At 44.0% G+C, this 26,501-nt stretch overlaps 1 protein-coding gene and 1 pseudogene across 1 annotated transcript in view; both read right to left on the reverse strand.

Annotated features, from left to right (window-relative positions):
* LOC147011101 (ETS-related transcription factor Elf-1-like) overlaps positions 1-26,501 on the reverse strand; it is a gene marked incomplete at its 5' end in the record, with an annotated part of 124,841 nt that overhangs the window by 95,422 nt on the left and 2,918 nt on the right. The window contains one exon of the mRNA XM_085859065.1: positions 16,386-16,449. Coding sequence (XP_085715191.1) covers positions 16,386-16,449 — 64 coding nt within the window. The remainder of the gene's footprint in view (positions 1-16,385; positions 16,450-26,501) is intronic.
* Positions 23,080-26,501, reverse strand: part of LOC147011102 (uncharacterized) — a 4,028-nt pseudogene continuing 606 nt past the window's right edge.

Genomic DNA, 26,501 nt, shown 5'->3' on the forward strand with positions numbered 1-26,501 from the left:
GGCCACAGGTGCACTCCAATCATGTTGTGGACATCTCAAGGATGAGCAAAGGAAATTGAATGTACTTGAGCTCAATTTAGAGTCTCAGAGCAAAGGGGTTGAATACTTTGACTCAAGACATTTTAGATTTTCAATTTTAATTAACTTCTGGAAAAAAAAAAATAACTTTCCACTTTGACAATAAGGGGTATTATATGGCGATCAGTGACAAAAATAAAAAGTATCTCGATTTAATCCATTTTAAATTCAGGCTGCTACACAACAAAATGTGAAAGAGTCAAGGGGTGTATGCAAGCGCATTGAAGCAGAATGTATATAGTGTTCCTTATGCAAGTTAATAAATGAAGGGTCACTTCCACTTGAGCCAGATATGTGTGCATTGGTCAATGCTGTTACAGACATGACGTGCAGCAAGGGCTGTATGGGACATGATTCCGGCACTCACACTACTCACAGTTTAAAGACACAGCATGATTGACGTGGATATTGTTATGGTTGTGGAAATTCGCATTACACCATAAAGAGTCCTCAGGTGAGATATCTCGATAGGTCCATGTGTAGTTAGCCCAAACCCGTTGTATAGAGGGAATTTATGTGATCCATCCGGGCTGCGACGCTTTGAGTTAGCCATTTTTCTGTTCTATCTTTTATTTCAAACAAACAGCATCTCAACAACCACGCCATCCCCACCACAGCGCCAACCACACTACAACCATGCCACCTCCACCATCTACGCTACCACATCTTCTCCACTCGCTATTCAATAGGCCCCGTGCGGTTACGAGCTCCGCAGAAGAACAAAAAACACCAACGATGCTCGGGGGGTTTTCCCGCCTGTTTCTCCAGTCTAAATTCTCCGCGCTCGGTGTGGTGGAAGTGCGATCCGAGCCGGGGGGTCAAAGGTGAGAAAAGGTGGGGGCCTCTTTTGGGGGGAATAATTCCCTGGCCTTGAGCCAAACTGACACCCCCGGCCCCCGCACGGGGCGGGGTGGAGGGAGAGCGAGAGAGCACACCCCCCTTCGAGAGGCTTCTCCAAGAAGCTCGAAGGGAGGCGGGGCCGAAAACTGGGCGGAGCGAAAGGCGGAGCCCCGCGCTACAAAAGGCGGACAGCACGGACCTTGAAGAGGTAAAGCGAGTCTTCGAGAGTTCCTGTGTTCTTCGGGTTGTTTGAGCTTATGGGCTGGACGTCGTCTCCTTGGCGCTGCTTGTCTTGTCGGGGGAAGAGGTCCTGCACTCGCGGCTTGGCGAGTGGCCTGTCAACGAAGGCACGGACGGGAGACGCGGCCGCGCCGGTTGTGAGGTGGACCTGCGCATCCAGACGAGGAGTGCCGGAGAGGGTTCGCCGGCCGCGAGAGAGGTCGGGGCCAGGCATGACCACGCTGACGGTCGTGGGAAAGGGACTCACCAGCCACGAAAAGGGAAGTCGCGACTTCTTTTCTTTTTCCTTTGCTTTTTGTGTTAATGCTTGTGGTGGCGCCGTCCGTAAAGTAGAACTGTGCAAGTGTTGCCGTGTGTCGGTCTTATACGGTTTTAACTCTGCATTTGCTTTTGTTGCATAATTGTATGGCTGTGGATACGTGCTTGCTTTGTGTCTGTGTGTGTAAATAAAATGCTTGCTTGTTGAACTGTTCCCGCTCTGCTTCGTCTCCTTCCTTTTTATTGACTCTCCATTCTGCATCGCTTAAGAGATTCGTAGTGGGTTTAAAATGCCCGGTAATTAATCGGAACCGTCAAGGCCGACGATAACTCCGCTCGGTTATCCCTGTAATACGGAACGAACTGCTTAAGCGGTTCGTGTCCGGAGTCGGTCTGTGGCGTGGTACGATCGCCCGGTCGACCACTCGCGCAGGTACTTCGGTGGGTCAGATTTGGCGAGCAACCCTATCCTGCGCGGGTGGGCAATTGGCACGATTGTGGTGAGGTTAAACCCCCACCCGTGACTGGCTCCGGGCGATAGTTCCCGGAGGGTCACGACTGAATTGTCCGTCCGGTGGGCGACGTGTCGCGATTCGATTTACGTGGCCGATCGCACACCGGCGGGCGCGAATTTGCAACAATATAATAGCAGAGGCTACCCTGCACTGCCCCCGTGGGGGATACCCAGTGTTGCCCGACTGGGTGAGCTTTTCCCTGCTGTGGTTTTGGGACATGGTGGATATTGAAAATCTGTGGAGTTATTGGCATTATGGTTAACTTTTGCCTGCAGACCGGCAGCAGCTCTGCCTGAACCCACATTCCAATATATACACTTTATAGCAGCTATTGGTGGGCTCAAAATGGACAAGTCAAAGCCAACATGTGTTGGCTTAAAACCTTGCCCAGGTTCTGAAGTACCTGCACCCAAATTTTGGTGCTTCGAGTTGCAACGGTTCAGCCTGAAAGAATAACGTACAAACAAATGAAAATGTTTACAATATGTTCAATATACAGTGCCTTCAGAAAGTATCCACACCCCTCGACTTTTGTCACATTTTGTTGCATTTCTTTGCCTGATATTAAAATGGGTTGAATTTCATTTTTTTGTCATCTATATCCACAAAATACCCCATAATGACAAAGTGAACACATGTTTTCAGAAAATTTTACAAATCTTTTGAAAATGTAAAACTTAAATGTCTTGCATCAATAAGTATTCAACCCCTTTGCTATGACACTCCAAAGAGCTCAGGTGCAACCAATTTCCTTTGATCATCCCGGAGATGTCTCGACCAACATGATTGGAGTCCACCTGTGGCTAATTCAATTGTTTGTATGCGATTTAGAAAGAAAGAAAAAACAAAAATAAAAATAAAAAACACCACTCACCTTTCTATACAAGGTCCCACAGTTGACAGTGCGTATCAGAGCAGAAACTCCACCATGAAGTCCAGGGAACTGTCCGTATAACTCTGATATAGAATTGTGAGGAGGCATAGATCTGGGGAAGGGTATAAAACAAATTCTGGAGTGTTACAAGTTCCCAAGAGCACTGTGAACCCTATCATTAGGAAATAGAAAGAATATGGAACTACCCAGACTCTTTCTAGAGCTGGCCATCTGACCAAACTGAGCAAGAAGGACCTTGGTCAGGGAGGTGACCAAGAACCCAATAACCAGTGACAGAACTAGAGAGTTCCTTGGCAGAGATGGGAGAACCTGCTGCAAGGACAACAGTCTCTGCAATACTTCACAAATCTCGGCTTTATGGGAGAGTGGCCAGACGGAAACCACTCCTGAGAAAAAGGCACATGATAACAGACCTGGAGTTTGCAAAAAGGCACATAAAAGACAGAGCATGAGGAAAAAGATTCTGTGGTCTGATGAAATGAAAATTGAACTCTTTGGCCTGGATGCAATGAGTTACATCTGGTGGAAATCAAGCACCATGCTATGGGGATTCTTTTCAGCGGCAGGGAGTGGGAGACTTAAGAAGAGAGGGAACAATGAATGGAGCCAAATACAGACAAATCCTCGAGAAGAACGTGCTTCAGAGTGCAAAAGACCTGAGACTGTGGCAAAGATTTACGTTCTAACAGGACAATGACCCCAAGCATCCCACTTGGCTGTTGAATTAATACTAGGAAAGGCAGTTAGCCCGTCATCCTTCTGAGGTCAGCAGAATGAGTGCCAGCATGCTGGTATACTGTGTCAGATTGGCAACCCGTCCAGGATTGTGCCCAATAGTCAAGGAGACTGCTTAGGCAGCACCAACAATGCACAGAGTATGGTTCTGATGGATGGATAGAATCCAAGCATACAACCAAAGCAACAATCGAATGGCTTCAGAACAAGAACGTGAAAGTCCTTGAGTGGCCCATCCAAAGCCCCGACTTGAATCCCATTGAGAATCTGTGGAAAGACTTGAAGATTGCTGTTCACCGATGCTCCCCATCCAACTTGAAAGAGTTTGAGAAAATCTGCAAGGAAGAATGGGAGAAAATACTGAAATCCAGATATGCAAAGCTGATACAGACATGCCCAAGAAGATTTGAAGCTGTAATCACTGCCAAATGTGCTTCTACAAAGTATTGACTCAGGGGTTGAACACTTATTGACACGAGACATTTCAGCTTTTAATTTTTAATGAATTTGCCAAAAATTCTAAAAACATTTTTCACGTTGTCATTATGGGATATTTTGTGTAGATCGGTGACAACATTTTTAAAATTTAATCCATTTTAAATTCAGGATGTAATGCAACAAAATATGACAAAGGTCAAGAGATGTGAATACTTTCCAAAGGTACTGTACATAATGTCCTGGCCAAAAATATTGGCACCCTTGCGCCTTTTTCAAATAATGCACCATTTCTTCCAGAAAATTGTTGAAATAAAAATAAATTTTTGTATTCACATACGCATTTGTTTGGTTTGTAGTGGAACAAAACAACAAAAAAGCCAAAACAATTACTAAATCTTAGCTTATTCCACACAAAAATCCAAAAATGGCCCAGACAATATTATTAGCACCTTTTAGAAGCAATTAGATTTCAAGCAGGTGATTCTGTTTCCTTTGGAAATGAACTCACCTGTGATGAGTTGAAGGTGCCTGCAATCTTTCCAAAAAAATAAAATAATAATCACTCATTGAACCAGTTTGAATGGAGAAAAGGAGTCATTCTGCTGTTTTATGTTACAGTGTGTCCCACAATGAGCATGCAGAAAAGAAAGAAAAACCAGAGAATTGTCTGAGGAGGTCAGACAAGATTTTCGCCAAGCATGGACAATCTCAAGGCTACAAGTCCATCTCCAGAAACCTTCATGTTCCTGTGTCCACCATACGCAATGTTATCAGGAAGTTTAAGGTCCATGGCACTGAAGCCAACCTCCCTGGATGTGGCGGCAAGGGAAAACTTGATCGAAGATTGGAGCGAAGGATTGTTCAAATGGTAGAAAAAGCAGCTCGATCAAGTCGAAGCCAAATAGATCATGTCGAAGCCAATCAAAAGCCAAATAGATTCAAACTGACCTTCAGACACAAGGTACGACAGTTTCAACTCGCACCATCGGTCGCCAACTCGATGAAAGGCGGTTCTATGAAAGGAGACCCAAGAGGACCCCACTGCTGAGAGAGAAAAACAGAAGAAAGCCTGACTGGAGTTTGCCAAAACACACCTCAATAAGCCAAAATCCTTCTCGGAGAATGTCCTGTGGACAGATGAGACTAAATTCCAGCTTTTTTGGAAAGCACATCATCCATATGTTTACAGAAAACAAAATGAAGCCTTCAAAGAAAACAACTTCCCTACAGTCAAACATGGAGGAGGTTCAGTGATGTTTTGGGGTTGCAGTGCTTCCTCTGGCATTGGGTGCCTTGAATGTGTGCATGGCATTATGAAATCACGAGATTACCAAAGCATTTTGGAGCGCAATGTTCAACCCATTGTCAGAATGTTGGGTCTCCGTCAAAGGTCATGGATCTTGCAGCAGGGCAATGACCCCAAACACACTTCAAAAAGCACCCAGGAATGGTTCAAGACAAAACACTGGACTGTTCTGAAGTGGCCAGCAATGAGTCCAGATCTAAATCCCATTGAACACATGTGATAAGGTCTGAAAATAGCAGTTGGGAGAAGGCACCCTTCAAATCTGGGAGAACTGGAGCAGTTTGTACAAGAAGAGTGGGACAAACATCCTATAGAGAGATGTGGGAAGCTCATTCATGGCTATAGGAAACGTTTGACTGTAGTTATTTTGTCCAAAGGCTGCGATACCAAATATTAGGTCGAGGGTGTCAATAATTTTAATCAATGCCATTTCTTCTTATTTTCTGATTTAATAGGATATATTGTAAAGGATTCGGCGGTGGCAGGATTCGCACCCGACTCTTGAAAGCCAAATGTTAAAGATTCGGTGTCTATACCGGGAGCCAGGGGCATCGAACTCATGTGAATGTTGCACCCATGGGATGTTGGGATCAACAGCACTAACTCTCAAACTGACCGTCTGCCGGGATCTGGTAGATGGGTGTGGCCCCCAGGGCCTTTATAGTGACCCCTGAAAAAGGGTCTAGATCATGTATTCTAGGTACCGGCTGAAACCAATTCAGAATCGTGCGTTATGACTCCACGAATATGAAGTGACACGTGACAGACGTTTTGAGTGGTGGACCCCCCCCCCCCCCCGGCAGACGCCCTTAAAGGGACCCTGAAAAAGGGTCGAGATCATGTTTTCTAGGTTCCGGCTGAAACCAATTCAGAATCATAGTCTGGGTTCCCCTGAGTACGAAATGACCCATGACAGACGTTTTGAGTGGTGGAAACCCCCCGGCAGACGCCCTTAAAGGAACCACTTTTGTGACCCCTGAAAAGCGGTCGAGATCATGTATTCCAGGTACCGGCTGAAACCAATTCAGAATTATAGTTTGGGTTTCCCTGAGTACGAAATGACCCAGGACAGACGTTTTGAGTGGTGGAAAAAACCCCGGCAGACGCCCTTAAAGGAACCACTTCGTGTGACCCCTGGCGTCATGGGGGAGTTGAGGTGCCTTTTTTGCCAGCACCCAGTCACGTAAATCATGGATCCGCTCCTGTGAAACCAAGGCTATATTGCTAAAACTGTTTCCTACACCTAAAAGTGCCGACAGATGTTTGTTTAAACAAGCAAAGTCCAGTTGGTGTGTGTTTGATTAAAGACCGGGTTTCGGAGACTGCAGTTCGGCCTTGATTGTGGACACCTCGCCGTGCTCGTTGCATGTCGTTGCTTGGCAACTGAAAGTGGCACGCTTCTAAAAATATGACGGTAACCTTGGCCTCCACCCGGCCTTTAACGGCATGCCCATGCCTTGAAAATGAAGGTCAGAGCACGGTATTTTCTCAGTTTTGGCGGCCACGCGGCCTACGTCGCATTGATATAGTACGAGTAGTAGCTTTGAATCTTGTTTTCGGACGAAATTCTTCCAACAATACGGAACTTCGCCATATAATTTATCATTTCAAGCATCATACGGATACAGTAAGTATTACCTATTACCTATTAAAATATTTGTCAATATTTTAATTTCCATTATTGCGTATAAATGACGATTTAATGAATTTACGATACCATGTACTGTTACGGACTGGCATCCCACATAAGACACAACGTGTGAGTTGTTTCTGGATACAGCGTGTATACAACGTATACTGAAAAACCGTTCATTATGAACGCGTTTTATTTATATTCATATTTTGATATAATGATTCCGTATCCATGATGTACACCCCGGTCTGCATTTTGTGTCGTGCGGGATAATTTTAATCATATGGAGAGTAGACAGCAGAATTATGACGTCATCGCACGAGACGCACTAGAAAAGCACGCACCAGGCGATTAATGCTTCGTAATGATTTATTTGTAAACTATTGTATTGCCTATTCAGAACATATAAGTATTATGATATATACTTTGCCACCTTCAAGGGAAACACGAAGAAGCGGATACTCTGATCGCATTTCATGCCAGTAATGTTGCTGGATGTATTGTGGTCAGAGCATCAGATACAGATGTAATGGCCATCCTTATTCATATGCTGGGAAGACATGTAGAGAGCAGTACGCAGGGACCAACAGTGATCATGGACTGTGGCGTTGCCAACAATCGCCGATACATCAATCTGAATCAAATCGTAAAGGCTTTGGAAGCCATGCAACCTGGACTGTCATTGGCAATCATTGCCATCCATGTCTTCACTGGAACAGACTTCACGACGGCATTCTACCGTAAGGGAAAGGTTGGGCCGTTGGAGATTCTCATGAAGGACAGTTCCGGCCGGTTCATCAAGGCATTCCGAAACATCAGTACCGCAGACAAACCAGATGAGCCTACTCTACAGGAGTACACCTGCGTAGTGTATGGACAGAGCGGTCAGGTCGACATCAATGAGGCGAGACATGCCAAATTACTGCAAATGACCGGCAAGATCAATCAGGTCAGTAAAGCTTGCACTGTTCTACTCTGGTTTACTTTATTGCCCGTAGAAGTATTTTGTAACTGACCCTGTATCTGATTCATCGGAGTGACACTTTTCATGCATTCTTTTTCTGCAGGATACGCCGCTGGTGAACTTGAAGCAGATCGACTGCGCCCTCCTACCACCCTGCCAGAAAAGTCTGGCAAAGAAGATTGCACACACCAACTACGTCAGCATGCTGTGGGGTCGTGCTACGGCGGCAAATCCGGCACAGGGCCTGGATCCTCTGGACTACGGATGGCGACGAGAGAGTGAATGTCTCGTTCCAGAATGGTTTTCGGGACCCGAAGTGCCAGTCGATCTCTTTCGAGACAACACCAACGTCAGCGACTCCATCACTACTGCCGACACTGAAGATAATGATGTTTCGGAGGACGACATCGACACTGAGCCATGGAGCGAGGAAGATAGCGAGACAGATTGATTCGACGATAGTTTGCAATAACCGAGAATTTACAGAGACAGTGCGGCGAGAGTTAACAGATACAGCAGTGTGCTACATATAAGTCATAGTTAACAGAGATAGCAGTGTGCTATGTATTATAAGTGAGAGTTGACAGAAACAGCAGCGTGCTATGTATCCTATGTGAAAGTAGAGACAGCACTGTGCTGTATTATAAGTTGATAGATACAGTAGTGAGCTATGTATTATAAGTGAGAGTTGATAGACAGACAGCAGTGAGCTATGTATTATAAGTGAGAGTTGACATCGACAGCAGTGAGCTATGTATTATAAGTGAGAGTTGACAGAAACAGCAGCTCGCTATGTATCCTATGTGAAAGTAAACAGCACTGTGCTGTATTATAAGTTGATAGATACAGCAGTGAGCTATGTATTATAAGTGAGAGTTGATAGACAGACAGCAGTGAGCTATGTATTATAAGTGAGAGTTGATAGACAGACAGCAGTGAGCTATGTATTATAAGTGAGAGTTGATAGACAGACAGCAGTGAGCTATGTATTATAAGTGAGAGTTGATATAGACAGCAGTGAGCTATGTATTATAAGTGAGAGTTGATATAGACAGCAGTGAGCTATGTATTATAAGTGAGAGTTGATATAGACAGCAGTGAGCTATGTATTATAAGTGAGAGTTGATAGACAGACAGCAGTGAGCTATGTATTATAAGTGAGAGTTGATATTGACAGTAGTGAGCTATGTATTATAAGTGAGAGTTGATACAGACAGCAGTGAGCTATGTATTATAATTGAGAGTTGATATAGACAGTAGTGAGCTATGTAATTAGGTGAGAGTTTACAGAGACAGTAGTGGACTGTGAGTGAGTGTTGACGACAGAGAGACTAGCGTGTTATATGTGATGAGACCAGCGCAGTAGAAAGCGGTTTCAACAAAGCTACGTGTATTTGCATGACTTGAGAGTTGTCATAAACAGTTACAGAAAAGATATAAATAGCCCATACACCCATAAAGTTACACATTCTCAAGTAATCGTAATTGTTTACAAAAAACTAATATGGGAATTCATTCAAAATCCGCGATATTTCGTCGAATATTTCTGCTAATTTACTTCGATAGGGTACGAGGTGTTATTGCTATTCAGTGGTTTGAGTGTTTTTTTATATCGCGGGTGTGCCCCTTTAACTGGCAGCAGAGAGTTACAGAATGCAGTCAATTTGCAATATGATTATATCCTGTATTGATAGTTGACTAGAGATGATGTGCTATGTCTTTTGATTACCCGAGTGGTTCTCCCACCGAAAACATCTGCCATGGGGCATTTCGTGTCACCCCAACGATTCTCAATTGGCACAATATAGTGATCAAGAGCACCTGCTCAGGGGTGGGCGTCTGCCAGGGGGTGTCCACCACTCAAAACGTCTGTCCTGGGTCATTTCCTATTCAGGGAAACCCAGACTATGATTCTGAATTGGTTTCAGCCGGTACCAAGAATACATGATCCAGACCCCTTTTCAGGGGTCACAAAAGTGGTTCCTTTAAGGGCGTCTGCCGGGGGGTTTCCACCACTCAAAACGTCTGTCATGGGTCATTTCGTACTCAGGGGAACCCAGACTACGATTCTGAATTGGTTTCAGCCGGTACCTAGAAAACATGATCTGGACCCTTTTTCAGGGTCCCTTTAAGGGCATCTGCCGGGGGGTTTCCACCACTCAAAACGTCTGTCATGGGTCATTTCGTACTCAGGGGAACCCAGACTACGATTCTGAATTGGTTTCAGCCGGTACCTAGAAAACATGATCTGGACCCTTTTTCAGGGTCCCTTTAAGGGCATCTGCCGGGGGGTTTCCACCACTCAAAACGTCTGTCACGTGTCACTTCATATTCGTGGAATCATAACGCACGATTCTGAATTGGTTTCAGCCGGTACCTTGAATACATGATCTAGACCCTTTTCAGGGGTCACTATAAAGGCCCTGGGGGTCACACCCACCTACCAGATCCCGGCAGACGGTCAGTTTGAGAGTTAGTGCTGTGGGTCCCAACATCCTATGGTGTGCAACATTGGTACCTCGTTCACATGGGTTCGATGCCCCTGGCTGCGGGTCTAGTCACTTAACAGCACCGCCGTCTCCGGGGTTATAACGCCGGCCAGTTCGGCACAGGCCTCGGGTCATGTGACTCGGATCACGATACCAACCTACACCTGGGCCTTACCAGTTGGGGAAATAGACCCCAGCTACAGACTGGGCTTGTCAGAGACCGAGCAAAGTCTGCCAGTCCGTAGCCCATTTGGTTTTAAATACAAATCGAGTGATTGTTCCTCAGCACGGCACGAATAAACTAAAGGCGGCAACTTTCATATGAATCAGCCAGATTTATTGGGGACACATCGGGGAACACAACACAAGCAAAGCATTCACGACAATGTTGTAACTAATCTATAACCCGCTTTTCACTAGGGAGATTCGGATATGGGTTTCAAAGGGAACCCTAGCGAGATAAACCTTAGACAACATGCAGACAAGACACAGAGTACTTGGTGATGCCTCATGGACGAGGGGAAAGTGTCAAAGGCACAAATGCGGCTCGTGACAAGCCGATGTCAACGGATTCGAGCGCCCAAGCAGGAACACGCCGCGTGGCAAGATGGCGCTCGTACTCCTTTTCCCCGGCAGCGCTTGCGCACGCAGCCTCGGCGCGTTCAGCCCCCGTAAGGTCGACGGCACAAAAGAGGAAGATCTATAGTATGTTCCAGCTGGTTTTTCACAAGGTCCAGTGTACAAATCCAGGCCTGGCCCGTTCACCAGATTAGGCCAAATTGGGGCGTTGGGCTCTGCAGGCGGATCGACGGGATGGAAAGACGTGTTCAGCCGTGCCAGGAGCAAAGACAGTCAGAGGCTCGCTGGTTGGATTCAGGATGAACCTGGGGACGACCTGCACACTGGGTCCATCGCAGAGGAGGAACAGCCGTCAAGTCACTCATCAAGCAGATCGCATACTCGACACAAGCAGTTTCTCATCCAGCAGATGGCAGACAGACCTCTTGCAGTTCCTCTTGCCTTTCGGGGCGGGCCTTCCTCACAAAGCCGATCGCAGACTCCCCTCATGCAGTTCCTCTTGCCTTTTGGGGCGGGCCTTCCTCACGAAGCCGATCGCAGACTCCCCTCATGCAGTTCCTCTTGCCTTTCGGGGCGGGCCTTCCTCATGAAGCAGATCGCCAACCGACACCAGCAGCCACTCATCCAGCAGAAGGCAGACCTCACGCAGTTCCTCCCTTGCCTTCTTGGGGCGCACTCTTTTTACGAAAGCAGATCCCAGACTCACAAAGTAGCCAGTTCTATTCGCCTTTTTGAGGCGGGCCTGCCTTACGAAGCCGATCGCCGACTGACACCAGCAGCCTCTCATCCAGCAGAAGGCAGACATCACGCAGTTCCTCCCTTGCCTTCTTGGGGCGCACTCTTTTTACGAAAGCAGATCCCACACTCACAATACAGCCAGTTCTATTTGCCTTTTTGGGGCGGGCCTTAGGGACCGCCTCCGGGGACCCGTGTTTGGTCCATCGCTCGAGACTGCAGCAGCCCTCGTCCAATGGGTTGCCAGCACGTCTTGACTGACTGTCAGAGCGCTGGGTGGGGCTAGTAAGAAGGGGGGGGGGAGGAAAAAGAAGCAAGGCCTCTCGGTACACCACCACTGTACGGACACTGGACAGCCTGCTACACCTCCCGACACACATGTAATATCCGATTACCAAACAACCTGGCTAAACATGCATTTTAAGGGGGATCTGTGCTAATCCTATATTTGATAACACACTAAGGGCCATTTCCGCAACAATATTAAGTTCTGAATCAAAAACAAAGCTTCTGTAATATTAACCGTGACATAAAGAATTGTGGAGAACAAATACTTTTGTCAATTTCAACTTACTTTTTAAAGAAAATAGTTATTTGAAAAAAAGTGCAAGGGTGCCAATATTTTTGGCTACGACTGTATGTGCCCCTAGTGTTGGCTTCATGGTCAAGGTGGTGAACTTGGAATCCCAGGGTCCCGAGTTCAAATCCTACTTCCATTTAATCAACTCCAGGTGGGGTTGACTCAGCCTATCATCCTGAGGTTGGCAAAATGAGTACCAGCTTGCTGAAACGATTGAGCCATTCGAGCATCCTGTGATGGAGTAGCGACCCATCCAGGATTGTGCCCAATATCCCAGGAGACTGCTTTGGCAGCACTGACGCTCTATTCAGAGTATGTATGTATATGTATATATATATATATATATATATATATATATATATATATATATATATATATATATATATATATATATATATATATATATATATATATATATATATATATATATATATGTGGCCAAGTAAATGGAATTGTGGGGTGGAAAATTACGTGTAGTCCGACAATCACTGTCGACATGTACAATAATTATAATCATATACAAGCATGTCACATTTTCATCTGCTCTGCATTCTTATCCGAGCATATTGCATGTGATGCTGGGATTCCACGTTCAAATTCCATGTACAGTACTATCATTACTACATTGCTGACTTGTGCCCTTGCAATTCATGCAACACATCAATGCCACTCAATGCCCTTGTCCTGCATTAGCAGAGGTGGTGTGAGGGTGACGGCCGGGGATAAGAGTGCAAGAGAAATCTCAACAAACAAATCCACGAGTGCCCGATTTGGCCGATCCTTATCCACCACTTACCTCGTGCCCCCCCCCCCCCACCACCGATCAATAATTTTCATCCAAGGCCATCTTTTGACAGGAAAAGTACAGCTACGAAGGCAAATGCTTCGCATATTGCTGGAATTATAACAGAACTGCTGTTGCCAAACCTGTGCAAAGCAGTATACAGTGAACTACACGTTCTTCAACTCAGAACCATAAAAAAACAGGTTTATCATCAATTTCCCAGTTGTCACGTGCTCTAATCGAGAGTTTAAAACAAACTTACGAAAGCTTCTCCGGTGTGCAAGAAACAATTCGCCATATAAATCTACCCGCTGCCCATCCTGTGTAGTACCAGCAGAGTTCCCAGAATTTCCACAACAGTACTGCACCGTCAACGGTTCCATGCGTATAGGTGGCCGAGTAAAGGGAAGGGAGGGGTTGGGGTGGCATGGGGAGAAAGCAATCTGCACAACAGACGCCTTTCCCGGCGTCGATGTCTCAAAACTTCATCCACGCCCAAACAGCACAGGGCTTTCCTCTGTGAATAAAGCAAAACATATTCCGCTCTCCTTGCAGAACAAGTGAAGGATGTTCGAAGAGAAAAATCTACATATTACATTTGCACAATGGCTGAAAACTTGCCCCACACCCTTGCAACATTCCCAAAAAGTTTCTTCTCATTACCCCCCATCTCTCTCTCAATCTAACCCCTCCCTTCCTCCATTGTGTTACAGTGCACAACAAATGCTTGGACATTCAGGACAGGACAGATCAATCCTTGTGACATGTCACTTCTAGCAATGCATCTTAACATCTCTGCAATTCAAACAAGTGTAATGTGCAAGCAGTGAATGCACCCTTGATGAATAAAACCAGAGTTTGATACCTTGTATCAATATCGTTGTGGGAAAGGGTGCAAGAAGGTGGCAGTCTCAAGTGTCCTGGGGAGCATGATGACCAAAGAGATGGCCAGTTTCCTGTCCTATATAAAAGCCCTAATTTGTCGCTCGAGATTCCATTCAATCAGCAGTTGTGTTATGAAGTGCATTGTGGGAAACTGTGGGCTCTTTGGAATAAAGAAGCAGTGAAAACTAAAGCAAAAACCTTCGACATCTCGCACAACAGCAGCAGAAGCACAAGGCCTGCTGCTCTCTCATCACCAGGTTGGTGGCCTCGACCTCCAACACTGCCGAGTTACAGTACGCTGTTGATGTTCCCACAACTGTCCCCAGTCGCTCCAGGATGCACACGTTCTTCCAATAACGCGTTCCTTCTAAAACTCAGAAATTGAGGTTGACTGCTCACTTCCACTCTTCCTTGTTGCTCTTTTCTCCTGCTTGTGAAACCACTTTCCTGCGTCAGATGGATTCCACTCTTCTCTCCATGCCTTCAAGTTTGCCTTCATGCCTTCAACACCCCAAGCTCAAGCAATCCTGCATTTGTACTCCAATACCCACCATCCCTCCATCTGAAACCCACCCTTCCTACTTTCAGGTTCATACCGCTTCCTTTTCTCTCCTTTGCTAATTAATTACCTTGCATTACATCCACATTCTGAACATGCCTGGTGTTGGCTTAATGGTTGGGGTGATGGGCTTGGGATCCTAGGATCCTGAGTTCAAATCCCTCTCAGCTGTTGAATTAATACCAGGTGGGGTTGACTCTGCTTGTCATCCTTCTGAGGTCAGCAGAATGAGTGCCAGCTTGCTGGTATCCTGTGTCGGAGTGGCGATCTGCCCAGGATTGTGCCCAATCGCCAAGGCGACTGCTTCGGCAGCACCAACCCTCTGCACAGAGTATGGTCCCAATGGACAGACATTCTGAACCCTAACCCACTCTCAAACACTTTGCCTTGTACTCAGTTTCCTCGCTCTTCCATGAGCCTAAATTTTGTACACAAGAGAAAAAAGTGTGTGCGTGTGGAAGGGGGGGGGTGGGTTGAGAGTATGGGGCAGGAGGGGAGGATGCAAAGCTCTCTGTGTAAATACATGTAGTATCGTGCCCGCTCCCATTTCATGCTATACCAAATTACATCAATTCTGCAGTCAATCACCTGCCCAAAAGGACACGTTATTTGCAAGTCAGGACATCACGAGACTTCCCCATGTTGGGATGGAATGGACACTCCCTAAGTTTAATACAACACAAATCCTTAAATAAACAAATAAATGAATAAAACTACCAATATACAAACATATAAACCTAGAAAGTATTAAGCAATTGTCTGTGGAGGATTTCACATCCAACAACATTCATGAAACTTTTGGACAGCATCGATGAGCTACAAAAACAAAAAACAGACAGAACTTGGTAATTATTATTATTATTCTTTTCAGACAGCACAACTCAAATTTGGTTGAAGCTCAGGACTTGGTTTGAACACAAATCCACTGCATTTTATAGTGGGAAGGTACATGACCACTCAAAATTTTCACAACTTGATAGGTTTCCACAAAATAAGCATTTCAAAGTAAGCATCGGGCAATGAAGGGGTGGGCGGGACCACGCCTGTCAATCAGCCTGGTGGGGGCGGTCCCATGACGACAATTTCCTGAGTGCCAATCACACCAAAATGGGTGTGGTTAACGGAGGGCTAGAATATTACTTGTAGTCCGACAACCATTGTTGCCAGATGTACGATAATTGTAATCGTGTCAATACGATAGTTAACGAAGGCGTGATGGCATGTGCACAGCGTGCAGGAACCTTCCTCCGTTCGTGAAGCTTGCAGGCACACACACACACCGTTGTAATCATTGAAGTGCAGCAGACATTCAATAAATATACTGAGTAAAAGTGTAAATACATGTGTTTTTTTAAGTACAGAAGCAAGTAATAAAAAGCATTGAAACGAATGCAAAAAAAAAAAAAAACGAATGCAAAATGTAAATAAGGTAGGGATTGTCAGAATAAATTATCATGTGAAACCATCTTGACATCGATTTGAATAATGGTTGTTCCCTGTCCATCCCAGAATCCATGTGCAATGATAGTGTGTGTTGATCGTTTCAACGTATGAATTTGACCATTGAAATATTAAACAGGACACACACACACACACACACACACTTGTGGAGAGACAGACAGAGACACAGAGACACAGAGACACAGAGAGACAAGAGAGAGGAGAGAGAGAGAAATGTATTGTGTCATTTGCAGTCACAACCAATATTCAGAGATATAGGGATGGCTTAATGTGAAAATTTATTGCAACCATCCCTCCCTTAATGACATTCCTTCTGGTACGCCATCTCGACAATCCTTTTACATTAAAAAAAATGTTTTTTATTACTTGTGATAATAATAACAACGTATGAAATGTCACTCAGATGGTCACCTGTTTGATAAGACCACGTTTGCTTGGCAGGGCTGGAACATTTACAGCATCACCCGAGACCAGACTGTCCAACAATGAAGGAAAACCAAGAGCAAATACAAACTTGTAACATTATTAAGGTATCAAGAAACAAAACAAACAGAGAGTAGCTTTCATTCCCTATTCAATTTGGTCTTGAATTACACAGCATGAAGAGTCCAAGTGGGAATGGAAAGATAATTCCCTCCACCACTGAAGGTGTTTTATGTTTACATCCCTGTTTGTGTGTTTGTTACTTGCAAAATCGAAGATTTTTCAAGTATAATGGTCATTCGATTTTGTTATTCTGTCTGTCACCTACAGATCACAATTTTAAACCAATCTTCACGAAACTTCACCACATGGTTGAGTTTGTCATCAGGAAGAAGTCCATTGTTTGAGGTCAAAAGGTCAACACAGGCCAAATGTCAACAACTAAGGAGGTATTTCTAAAATCCTCATTTTCATCCCATTGACTTGGAATTTGTAGAGGATTTTCATATCAGGTCACTGAATTCAACCACCAATTATTTTTGAGGTCAACATTGGACAAAAGGACAGCATAGGCCAAATTTCTAAAATTGTCAATTTTCATCCGATTCACTTGGAATTTTCATACAAAAATGTAAGAGGAGTTGCATATTTGGTCATTGAATTCAACCACCAATTATTTTTGAGGTCAACATTGGACAAAAGGACAGCATAGGACAAATTTCTAAAATTGTCAATTTTCATCCGATTCACTTGGAATTTTCATACAAAAATGTAAGAGGAGTTGCATATGTGGTCATTGAATTCAACCACCAATTATTTTTGAGGTCAAATTTGTTTTATGGACATTGCAAGTGTCAAGCTCTGCACGACGTCTTCTTCTTCTTTGTTTGTCAATCGCCTACAGGTCACAATTCTAAACCGATCATCATGAAACTTTACCAAGGTGAAGAGGTAATCTCAACTGAAAAGCCCATTGATTTTGAGGTCAAAGGTCATCTTGAGGTCAAATGAATAAAATCATTGATTTGAAAGTTGAACAGGATTTGCATATTGCATCACTGAATTGGGAAAGCAACTATTTTTGAGGTAAAAAAGCTCAAAGGTCAACTCAAGGTTAAACTTCTAAAATCATAAAATTTCATCTGAAAAATTGTCAATTTTCATCCGATTCACCTGAGCTTTAATTAAAATTGTTAATTTTAATCTTAATAATATAGACAATTTGATGCGTCCATGGCAACCTGTGCAGAAAGGTTTTGCAGGTATGGTGTTCTGCACGACATCTTTTTCTGGTTTGTTTGTGTGCATCATATCTCAAAAAGTTGTGGATGGATTCGGAAGAAACTTGGTGGGCAGGTTGGGTGTGTGACAAGGACAAACTGATTGGATATAATTGGTGAAGATCCGTATCCAGATCCGACTACCAGAATATTTTTTAAACAATTCTTCACCATTGAGAGATTTGGCTAAACTAATATATAGCACGATTATCTCAAAAAGAAGTTGTGGACGGATTCGGATGAAACTTGGCATGCAGGTTGGGTGTGTGACCACGACAAATTGATTTGATTTTGGTGAAGATCCGAATTTTTTTTAATTTTTAAAGTGATTCTTCACCATTGAGAGATTGGACCGAAAAAATATGTAACATGATATTTCAAAAATGTATTGGACCCGATATGTTCTCGTGGATCAGACATTATGTGACGGAGGTATGCGCTCCACCAAGTGCTCTTCTTGTTTGTTTTTAAAAAAAATGATTCTTCATCATTGATAAGGCCAAAAACTATATATGGCACGATATCTCAAGAAGTTGTGGACGGATTCAGAGAAAACTTGATGGGCACGTTGTGTGTGTGTGTGTGTGACAAGGATGAGTCGATTCAATTTTCAAGAAGATCTTAATCCGGATCCAGATCCAATATTTTTTTTGTGATTCTTCACCATTGAGAGAAAAAAGGTGAAACTGATGTGTAAAACTATATCGAAAAAAGTTGTGCATGGATTCGGATGAAACTTGGTAGACAGGTTGGATATGTGGCAAGGACAAATTGATTCACTTTTGGTGAAGATCCAAATCCAAATCCAGATCCGAGAATTATTTAATCTTCAAAGTGATGCTTCGCTATTGAGAGATGGGACCAAAAACGATTTAGATATCTACAAGCCGGGAGGCGACGATGGTTCGCAGGCATTATTGAACAATGCCACGATAGGTACAATTGAGTTGCCATTGGTTGCACATGTTTCTGGATCGAAGAACTTCACCGTGACACCACACAATTTTGACACTCTTTCAATCTCACACGCCACCACGCGTTTTCTTCAACAAGGCTGTTTTGGACTCCTGATTTTCTGAACTTGATTCTGGGTTCCTGGAACCTAGAACCTGAAATTTCAGAACAGCCTGAATTGGCGTCACTTTTTCCAGTGTTTAGTAAAGCCTGAAATCCTGAAATTGGGCCTGAAAATAGGAATTTCCACCAAAGTGGAAGTTAATTGAAAGTTAGATCCAGCTTGTGGAAGCTTTAAATTGCCACAAAATTGGTAGTTATAGAAACACATAAACACAAAAGTTGGATTCCAGTCTTGAATAAAAAAAATGAAATTTCCATCAAAGTGGAAGCTTTTGAGGAAGCCCTATCATAAAAACCTATCTCTTCCGTCAAAATTGACCAAATCAAATCGGATTTTTTTATGTTGTACTTATGGACATTACGCACAGTTTCTAGGAAATGAAATTGCGAGAAAAAAAAAATCGAGAAAATAAATAAAAACTACAAGTGGGCATTGGTCCGCCCACAAGTGGCGTGGGTCACCGCTCATACAAAAAGACACAACTAGACCATGATTTCTAGCTTATGTCCAAGTTTCATCAAGATCGCATCAAACGTCATGGAGCTATGCTCTGGAGAGAGTCACAGACAGACAGTCACAACGAAAATAGTGGTCACTGCCGGCGCCCGTGAACCCCAAAAAAATTGAGCATGTGGCAAACGGCACAAAGATATCCGCAAGCATTTACTCCCTCATTAATATTTTATAATCATCAGCCACCGATCTCAAAACTTGCGAGCATTAGACACAACTAGTACGTGCCCGTAAAAAAAAAAAAATAATAATAATAATAATAATAAATAAATATTAAAACCGCGAGCAACAAACAACAACCACACAGGCCGTTTCTTCGCTCTCGCCTGCCCCTACGTGCGTGGCCTGGAAGTTCGCATATTATTCGCAGTTACGATTATTCGCAATTTAGTTTTAATGCCCAAATATTCAATTAGCGCCAATGTATTTTGCCTTTTCGCAATGTCATCGCAAGGAAAAACAAAAAGAGAAGAGAAGAGAGAGAAAAAAAAATTACTTTCTGGTTCAGAGCACACCAGCTAACTCTGATGTTACTGAAATTTATGCAACATCTAATATGAAAATAATCATAACTTGGGGCATAGTGCTTATCTATAAATGAGCACAAGAAATCGAGAAATTATTAGAATACACGGTCATTACTCTCCGGAAGTCCGTACGTTGTAACCCGTCATGGGGAACGCGACTGAGCTTCCCTCCCCCATCGGCCACGCAACGTGTCTTGTCATTGGTTTGGTAAATAAATGGCCCTAAATTGGGAAGCACTTGTCCGATTAATATCAAACCTTGAAAAGGCACATCCTCAGGTCCCCAGCAATATACATGGCAAGTTTCAATTAGATCGGACCAGGGGTTGTCGAGAAACAGCGTTCACTCTCACACACACACACACACACACACACACACACACACACACACACACACACACACACACACACACACACACACACACACACACATACACACACAGCAGGAATTGTAGATAGATGCATCAACAAGCTCTAAAAATCAACTTTGTCTTTTGGGTTCGCGGGCACCAGCAGTGACCACTATTTTCATTGTGTCTGTCTGTTGGGTGGTCGCTAGACTACCTTATTCTCAGGTTTTCCATCTGTCTGTTTGTTTGTATGTAATGGACAGCTCTGGAGTCAACTGATTTTGATGAAACTTGACTGGTAGGTTCATACCAGGATCTAGTTGTATGCTATTGAGCACCGTTGCTATGGACGCCACCGTTGCCTAACAACGGGACTTTGAAATATTTGCAAAAAAATCCGAAATTTTTTTTTCCCGAAAAACAAAAATTGGCTTCCGCGCTTTTATGCGCACTATAATCAACCTCTGTCAAAAATTTTCAGCCCGATCCGTCAAAAACTATGACTGGTATGCAATTATATTACTATATGCTTTCACCCCAACGTTTGCGTTGGGATTCCCGAACGTAGGGTTAGGGAATCGAACACAAATGATGAATGGACAGTTGCTCGTCATGTTCCGATATGGAACAAAAGGCAAAAATGGCATCTGATGTGTTCTCTTATCTTCATATTTCAAATTCACCTTAGTCTAGCGCCATGTCGCCTACCGGCTTGTCTGTCCGTTTGCGACTCTCTCCAGAGCATAGCTCCGTGACGTTTGATGCGATCTTGATGAAACTTGGACACAAGCTAGATATCATGGTCTAGTTGTGTCTTTTTGTATGAGGGGTGACCCATGCCCCTTGTGGGCGGAGCCACGCCCACTTGAACTTTTTATTTATTTTCTCGACTTTTTTCTCGCAATTTCATTTCCTCCAAGCTGTGCGTAATGTCCATAAGTACAACATATAAAAAAAATCCAATTTGATTTGGTCAATTTTGAAGGAAGAGATAGGTTTTTACGGTCGGGCTTCCTCAAAAGCTTCCAGTAACTCAATTATACCTATCGTGGCATTGTTCAATAATGCCCGCGAACCACCGTCGCCTCCCGGCTAGTTCATACAAGTTTTTGAACGTGCAACACCCAACTTGCAAACACATAATGCACACCTCCTGAGGTGCCACCTTCCCAGAGGAGACATGACAGCTCAAAGGTGATGTACTCTCCGTTGAGGTCGAGTCTGGATTCAACTTCGACCTGACTATAAACTGCCACCCTGGTGCTTCACAGCCAGGACACCGCATCAATCTTTGGGGTTGGACATTAAAAACTCGGTGTCTCATCTGCAAGCATTTGCTGGTGGACGTTAAAGATAGCACGGTTTCTTAAACAGGAGCCGCGTCTGCCTTCAAGATGACCAAGGATGAAAAATTACTGGTGGAAGACAACCCTGCTCCCATTATGTGCTGCCTTTTTGGCTGCATCATTGGTCAGGGACATGGCTATGCAGTGCTCCTATTACCAATATACTGGTGCTCATTTTGCCGACCTCGGAAGGATGACAGGCTGAGTCAAACGCCTGCTGTTAATTCAGTGGTAAACGGAACAAACTCAGGACCCTAGGATGCCAAGCCACCACCCTAACCGTGAAGCCAACACCAGGCTACACAACCCTGTGATGGGCCAAGAAAAGGTGAGTGAGCAATCTGCCACCTTCCCGACCTCCTTTATCAATTCCACTTTGTTTTCAAAATTGCAGTAAAAGCTTCTGGAACTTCTGCTTTGATACAAGGAGTTCATCGAGAATGAGTATGCATGGCAAAGTCAGTCACTTCACCACTTGTGCAAAATATCTATCTCTTTTACACAAACTTTATTGCATCAAGCTTTCTTTTCAAGGCAATGATGGTCACACTCCATAAATTTTATGCAATTCAGTGCACCATGTCCATAAGGAGGCTTCCCAAATAAGCATCAAACTACAATTATGCTTAACTTATTATTATAACTGGACTAAGTGGTGTGATGGTTGGAGTGGTTAGAGTGCTCGCTGTCTCTGTCTCTGTCTCTGTCTCTGTCTGAGATGTCAGTGGTTCGAATCCTGGCTGAGTCAGAACAAAGACTTTAAAATGGTACATGCTCCTTCCTTGCTTAACGTTCTTCATTTAAAAGGATAAAGCATGGACAAATAACACTGGAATGGAAATGGCCAACCACCCAATACAACCCTTGGCAAGAAACTGCTTCGGCAGCACCAATGCTATGTAAAGAGTATGGATGGTACAGGATTTTATAGAATTATCATAGTATCAATGTTCATGAGCATTCATGGATGCTACAAAACCGGTTGCAGAACTTCTGACTCATCGAGCTTGCAACTTGAGACTCCACTTTGTTGGCTTCCCCCAACATGCGAACTATAAGTGAATAAAAAAAAAATCTAAAAAAGATATTGTGCAGTAGTCCCTGTCTTCTCCTGACCTTGATATCGGTGAATATCTGCATTGTGAGAACATTTAAGCAATGTAAAAATGTAACACATTTTTCAATGCATATTCAACCTGAACCAGCAGACAACTGTTCAATGTAGACAAGAACAGATTTTGGGGCATCTTACCCAACTAAAAGAGACAATATGCGTACCAACAGCGAGAGCAATGTGCGGTTACATTGTACTTTGTCCAGCTGTGCTGCGTATCGATCATGTCGAGAGCTTGGCCTGGCTGCACTGGACAGCGACATCAAGTTCTGTTGCATTTTTTTTTCATCGTCATGCCACCACCCCTCAAAACCCTCCCCACACCCCAAAGTGACGATTCACTCTTCAAAATAAAACAAAAATAAAACATTATTCCCAACTTAGATAACAACATGAGGAAACGCTGAATAAGCTTACTGACCACAAGTAGAGGAAAAACAGGAAGATTGTTTGAACAACTAACTATCGTAGACATTATGCTTCTGATACAATGAAAAAGTTAGAAACAGACTCTTTGAGAATCTGTTACAAATGCATAGATGGGTTGAAAAAAAAAAAAGAATAAAAAAAAAAACCCAAGCCGAAGTTTATAGAGATTTTAAACGTACACAAACACATTTGAAATTCCACATCCGATACAAGGAAAACTCAACACAGGAGACCAATAGCTGCCACATCATGCGAGTGTCACATCCACAACACCAACCCAATCATCCAACACATGAGCAAAACTCACTCTCCACGACAACACGAGCCACAACACAAAACCAATCCAAGCCGACATCCATTCAGTGAGGAAGAAGACAATTTTAAGGGGAAGGGTAGGTAGGGTAGGGGCTCAAGAGGTATACTTCGCAGACAGGATATGAACGATCACAACTATTGGTGTTTTGGGGGGAGGGAGAGGTGTGGGTGTGGGGGGGTTAGTGATTGACACCTTGGTAAGGCTTGACAACAACCAAAACTCGAGTTAATATCTCAAGAGTAAACCATGCACACAGCACCCACAATTCCAATCAACATTAAATTCTGCCGATACGTCTCTGTACCCCTCCCACTCCCAATGATTCGAGACACCGATCCAATTGCATGTTAAACCAAACCTACTGCTCCTGCTGTAACCACCTTGCCAGGAAGACCATTCCATAAATGAACTAGAACGGCACAAGATAGAGTGCATACCTCTGCCAGGCTGAACAGCTTACATTTTGTATCCCACCAACAGGCCGAATCTGCATCTTTTTGAAATCTGAATCTTCAACTTTTTGAGATATTGTGCTATATATCGTTTTTGGCCCCATCTTTCAATGGTGAAAAATCACTGAAAAAGTTTTTTAAATTCCCGTATCCGGATCCGGATCTTTACCAAAATCAAATCAATTCATCCTCATCAAACACCCAACCTGTCGACCAAATTTAGTCCGAATCCATCCATAAACTTTTGAGTTATCCTGCTCACAGACAGTGGTGAAAACAACCTCCGTCCACCTTTGGTGGCAGAGGTAACTGGAGTTCAGAAAACAATTTACCCCACGCAGTCTCGAGGAACAAGGACGGGGTCTGTGGGCGGAGTCTGCGAGCGGCGAAGTTGATTGGTCATGATGACATAAAATGCAGTTCCATTTTGTCCAAGTACTGCTTAAACGGAAGGTTTTGGAAAGTGCCAACAAGGTGTTTCGTGTTCTCGAGTGTTCACGTATACAATTCAATTGAAATAAAGTAAAGATTGTAAAGGTTGTTGAAAAATAAATTCTGAAGTTTACCACCATTGATGCAGTACAGCATCCTTTACACCACCTTATTGAACACGTTACATTAGTTATTCCTGCCTGTTATTTGTGTACTTTTGTTAGATCCTTAAAAACAGTAAGTTTCCTGTTTTGAATAATTTTCAATTTTGTTTGACTTCCAGGCAGGCAGACAGAGGAAAAAAATTATCTTGCTCCTCTCTGTGCATGCGTGATCCGGATGAATTCAGAGCCAAAGTACCGTTTGACAAACTGCAGGTTCATTTTCAGATTAATGGTCAAAAAAAATAACAATCAAATGAAATTAAAGTTGTTCCTCAATCATATACTGACGTTTGTGGACAGAAGAGACAAAGTGAACCAATTGCCTAATCCCGCTTGCTTTTCATTTCACATGGGTTCATGACTCTGTGCGAGATAACCCTGTTGGGCTACTGTCTTAACTCTCCCCTCTTTACTCTCCAGCTATCCCCGCATAATCCTGTCTTTGCTTCAACCTGGCAATAACCTTTCCTGCCGATACTTTATAACTACCACTTCCCACTTCCGTTATACACAGCACAAGGCCATGGATAGCATTATCTGCAGCCTTGTGCTGCATGCCCCTATTACCAATACACTGGTACTCATTTCACTGATCTCAGGAGAACAGGCTGCAAACCCCAGCTGCTGTTAATTCAATGTCCCACAGGGGATCAAACTCAGGACCCTAAGATCCCAAGCCAGCCATCCTAACTACCAAGCAAACACCAGACTTCACACCTTTCCTGTGATGAAGGGACAGGTATGCTCCAATGAGACACAAATACTGTACATGTGTGTTTGGATACAGTAGGGGTCCTTAAGAGACAGGAACTGCACTATTTTATGTTTGTATCACAAAGAGGTGTGGCATCATTTAACATTGTTCTTTGCCAATTAATTTATTTATTTGTATGTAGCCAGTGGCTGCATCATTTTCTAAGGCCCCAGCTGTGCTGCTGATGTAATGTCCAATTACCAGCATGCTGGTACTCATTTTGCTGACAAGCCGAGTCAATCCTACCTGGTGTTAATTCAACGGTGGGACAGGGACTTGAACTCAAAACCTCGGATCTTAAGCCAGCCGCCTAACCATTAAACCAACACCAGGCCTGTTCTTTACTGATGTAGACATAATGTGTTCAACGGGTGCGTGCGCGTGCGCGGGTGCGTGCGCGTGTAGGTGCGTGCGCGTGTAGGTGCGTGCGCGTGTAGGTGTATGCGTGTGTAGGTGTATAGGTATCGGTGTGTGTATACTGTATGTGTGTGTGTGTGTGTGTGTGTGTGTGTGTGTGTGTGTGTGTGTGTGTGTGTGTGTGTGTGTGTGTGTGTGTGTGTGTGTGTGTATATGTAGGTATAGGTGTATGTGTGTGTACGTGTACGTGTACGTGTGTGTACGTGTACGTGTACGTGTGTGTACGTGTGTGTGTGTACGTGTGTGTGTAGGTGTGTGTGTGTACGTACGTGTGTGTGTGTGCACCTGTGTGTACGTGTGTGTGTGTGTACGTACGTGTGTGTGTGTGTGTACGTACGTGTGTGTGTGTACGTACGTGTGTGTGTGTACGTACGTGTGTGTGTGTGTACGTACGTGTGTGTGTGTGTGTACGTACGTGTGTGTGTGTGTACGTACGTGTGTGTGTGTGTACGTACGTGTGTGTGTGTGTACGTACGTGTGTGTGTGTGTACGTACGTGTGTGTGTGTGTACGTACGTGTGTGTGTGTGTACGTACGTGTGTGTGTGTGTGTGTGTGTGTACGTACGTGTGTGTGTGTGTACGTACGTGTGTGTGTGTGTGTGTGTGTACGTACGTGTGTGTGTGTGTGTGTGTACGTACGTGTGTGTGTGTGTACGGACGTGTGTGTGTACGTACGTGTGTGTGTGTACGTACGTGTGTGTGTGTACGTACGTGTGTGTACGTACGTACGTGTGTGTACGTACGTGTGTGTGTGTACGTACGTGTGTGTGTGTGTGTACGTACGTGTGTGTGTGTGTGTACGTACGTGTGTGTGTGTGTACGTACGTGTGTGTGTGTGTGTGTGTGTGTACGTACGTGTGTGTGTGTGTACGTACGTGTGTGTGTGTGTGTACGTACGTGTGTGTGTGTGTGTGTACGTACGTGCGTGTGTG

The sequence above is a fragment of the Eptatretus burgeri genome, chromosome 16, assembly GCF_056783735.1.
Source record: "Eptatretus burgeri isolate ZD-2024b chromosome 16, Ebu_testis_v1, whole genome shotgun sequence".
NCBI classification, from domain to species: domain Eukaryota; kingdom Metazoa; phylum Chordata; class Myxini; order Myxiniformes; family Myxinidae; genus Eptatretus; species Eptatretus burgeri.